Raw genomic sequence first — 2,500 nt, forward strand, 5'->3', positions numbered from 1 at the left:
GTTGCTGATTGCAACACAAGGATGCAACCAGTTACACTTTCAAAGGCACCACTCTCTTCACACTGGGTGTGATTTTTACTAACTATTTGACACGTTGTTTAATGTTATGGTTGTTTCAGGTATCTGGGGAAATCTGGGCTGAGAGTATCCTGCTTAGGACTGGGTAAATAAACGCACGTACGCACGCATGCACGCACGCACGCACGCACGTACACACACACACACGCACACACACACACACACGCGCATGCGGACGCACGCACATAGACAGTAATTTAACATGCTGCTGTTTTGCAGGAACCTGGGTGACATTTGGATCGCAGATTTCTGATGAGGTACCAATGTGTGTGTGTGTGTGTGTGTGTGTGTGTGTGTGTGTGTGTGCGTGTGCGTGTGCGTGTGCGTGAGCGTGTGCGCGTGTGTGTGTGTGCGTGTGTGTGCATGGTTGCAGTCAACTTCCTTTTATTTTTAATTAATATCCACAATTTATAATTTACAATGTACATTCTTATCCAGAGTGACTGCAGAGCGTCTGCTAAATGCCTAAATCGACAGCAGTGTGTAGCAACTACAGCAGTGTGTATGAAATGTGTGTATATTGTATAATGTGTGTTTATGTGCAGACAGCAGAGTCTGTAGTAACTACAGCGTACAACAATGGTGTGAACCTGTTTGACACTGCAGAGATTTACGCTTCAGGAAGGTAAACAACAACCCTTTAACAATATAACAACAATAATAATAATAATAATAATATCAACTTAAACCTTGATTTACTCTCTCTCTCTCTCTCTCTCTCTCTCTCTCTCTCTCTCTCTCTCTCTCTCTCTCTCTCTCTCTCTCTCTCTCTCTCTCTCTCTCTCTCAGGGCAGAAACAACTTTAGGAAAAATTCTAAAACACAAAGGCTGGAGGTGAATATCTGTCTGTTTGTCTAACATGCAACTTCTCTGTCTGTCTGTCTGTCTGTCTGTCTGTCTGTCTGTCTGTCTGTCTGTCTGTCTGTCTGTCTGTTCATCCCGCATAGTAATTGATAGTGACAACATTATAAAATAAAGTCTCTCTCTCTCTCTCTCTCTCTCTCTCTCTCTCTCTCTCTCTCTCTCTCAGGAGATCTAGTTATGTAGTGACCACTAAAATCTACTGGGGAGGACCGTAAGTTCAACCATCATCCTTCTATTTATATTTACATTTTTCAATCTAAATCTACATTTTCATGAACGTGCGTGCGTGTGTGTGTGTGTGTGTGTGTGTGTGTGGGTGTGTGTGTGTGCGTGCGTGCGTGCGTGCGTGTGTGTGTGTGTGCGTGCGTGCGTGCGTGCGTGCGTGCGTGCGTGCGTGCGTGTGTGTGTGCGCATGTGCGTGCGTGCTGCAGGGCGGAGACAGAGAGGGGTTTGTCAAGGAAACACATCATTGAAGGTAACAGCGTTTTAACCTTAATGTTTGACCGTGAAGCTCAAGGTCACAATTATGAGAAGGAGACTTTACTTCAAACTATGACCTGTGTGTGACCTCATAGAACACTTTGTTCACGAGTTATTATAAAACAATGGTAACAAAACTAGATTATTGTTCTGAAATGAATGATAGGCATAGTGTTTGTGAGGTTAGCGCTATAGGGTTGAGATGAGATGAGATACACTTTGTTAATCCCCGGAGGGGAATTGAGGAGTTACAGCAGCATAATGTAATAAAATAATCTGTACCAGATTATTCAAAACACATCAGACACAGATGGACATAATCACACAAGAACAGGGCCGACACAGGACCACATGCATTAAGGGAGAGAGTTCTTATGCATTATGCTGCCTGATGGCAGTTGGCATAAAAGAAAGTCTGTACCGAAAGTCTGTTTTCATCATCGGGAGAGAGTGAGCCTCTGCCTGAAGGTGCATCCTCTTCTGCATCTCGCCATAGAGTGGATAGGAGGCAGTGGCGTGCACAGACATTTTGAGGGGCAGGTGCTCAAGTAAATTATACTTTTTTTTGTTTACTTGGTCTGCTCTTTTTTCCCTCTACACTTATACCTCTTTGCCAAAAATAGCAGATCTACAAGCCCACAACGCCTCGCGCTGCGAGGCGTTGTGGGCTTGTAGATCGGCTATTTTTGGCCAAAGTTCTCCTCAGAAAAGGGATGCTAGGTTTCGAGTGGTTATGGTAAAAAGAAAAATCATTTCACATAAAGATTTGGCGGACCCCCTATAGTAACTCTGAGGACCCCCTGGGGGTCCCGGACCCCCTGTTGAAGACCCCTGCTGTGCCCTTTTTTCAAAGTTGGGTTTGCCACTCATCATCCTCCCTGCGACTAGACTGAAAGAACGAGCCCAATCGATGGTCTTGAAGGGCGGAGCCAAACCCAGGCGCTGGATTCCAGCGCCTGGGTTTGGAGCACTCTGATTGGTTAGGAGATAACAAGGTCCTAAGACCAGCGTTCGTGCAAGGTTCTCCCAGGCTTTTTTTCTTTTGAAACAAAAAAAAAGGCATGGGTTTCCGAGGCTA

At 45.1% G+C, this 2,500-nt stretch overlaps 1 protein-coding gene across 1 annotated transcript in view; it reads left to right on the forward strand.

The window, feature by feature from the left end:
* The window catches only part of LOC311034355 (voltage-gated potassium channel subunit beta-2-like), a gene marked incomplete at both ends in the record, with an annotated part of 13,434 nt that overhangs the window by 7,240 nt on the left and 3,694 nt on the right, over nucleotides 1–2,500 (forward strand). The window contains 6 exons of the mRNA XM_084042236.1: nucleotides 120–163; nucleotides 298–335; nucleotides 624–703; nucleotides 868–912; nucleotides 1,109–1,153; nucleotides 1,374–1,417. Coding sequence (XP_083898362.1) covers nucleotides 120–163; nucleotides 298–335; nucleotides 624–703; nucleotides 868–912; nucleotides 1,109–1,153; nucleotides 1,374–1,417 — 296 coding nt within the window. The remainder of the gene's footprint in view (nucleotides 1–119; nucleotides 164–297; nucleotides 336–623; nucleotides 704–867; nucleotides 913–1,108; nucleotides 1,154–1,373; nucleotides 1,418–2,500) is intronic.

The sequence above is a fragment of the Gymnoscopelus microlampas genome, assembly GCF_963454915.1.
Source record: "Gymnoscopelus microlampas genome assembly, chromosome: 19".
Lineage (NCBI taxonomy): Eukaryota > Metazoa > Chordata > Actinopteri > Myctophiformes > Myctophidae > Gymnoscopelus > Gymnoscopelus microlampas.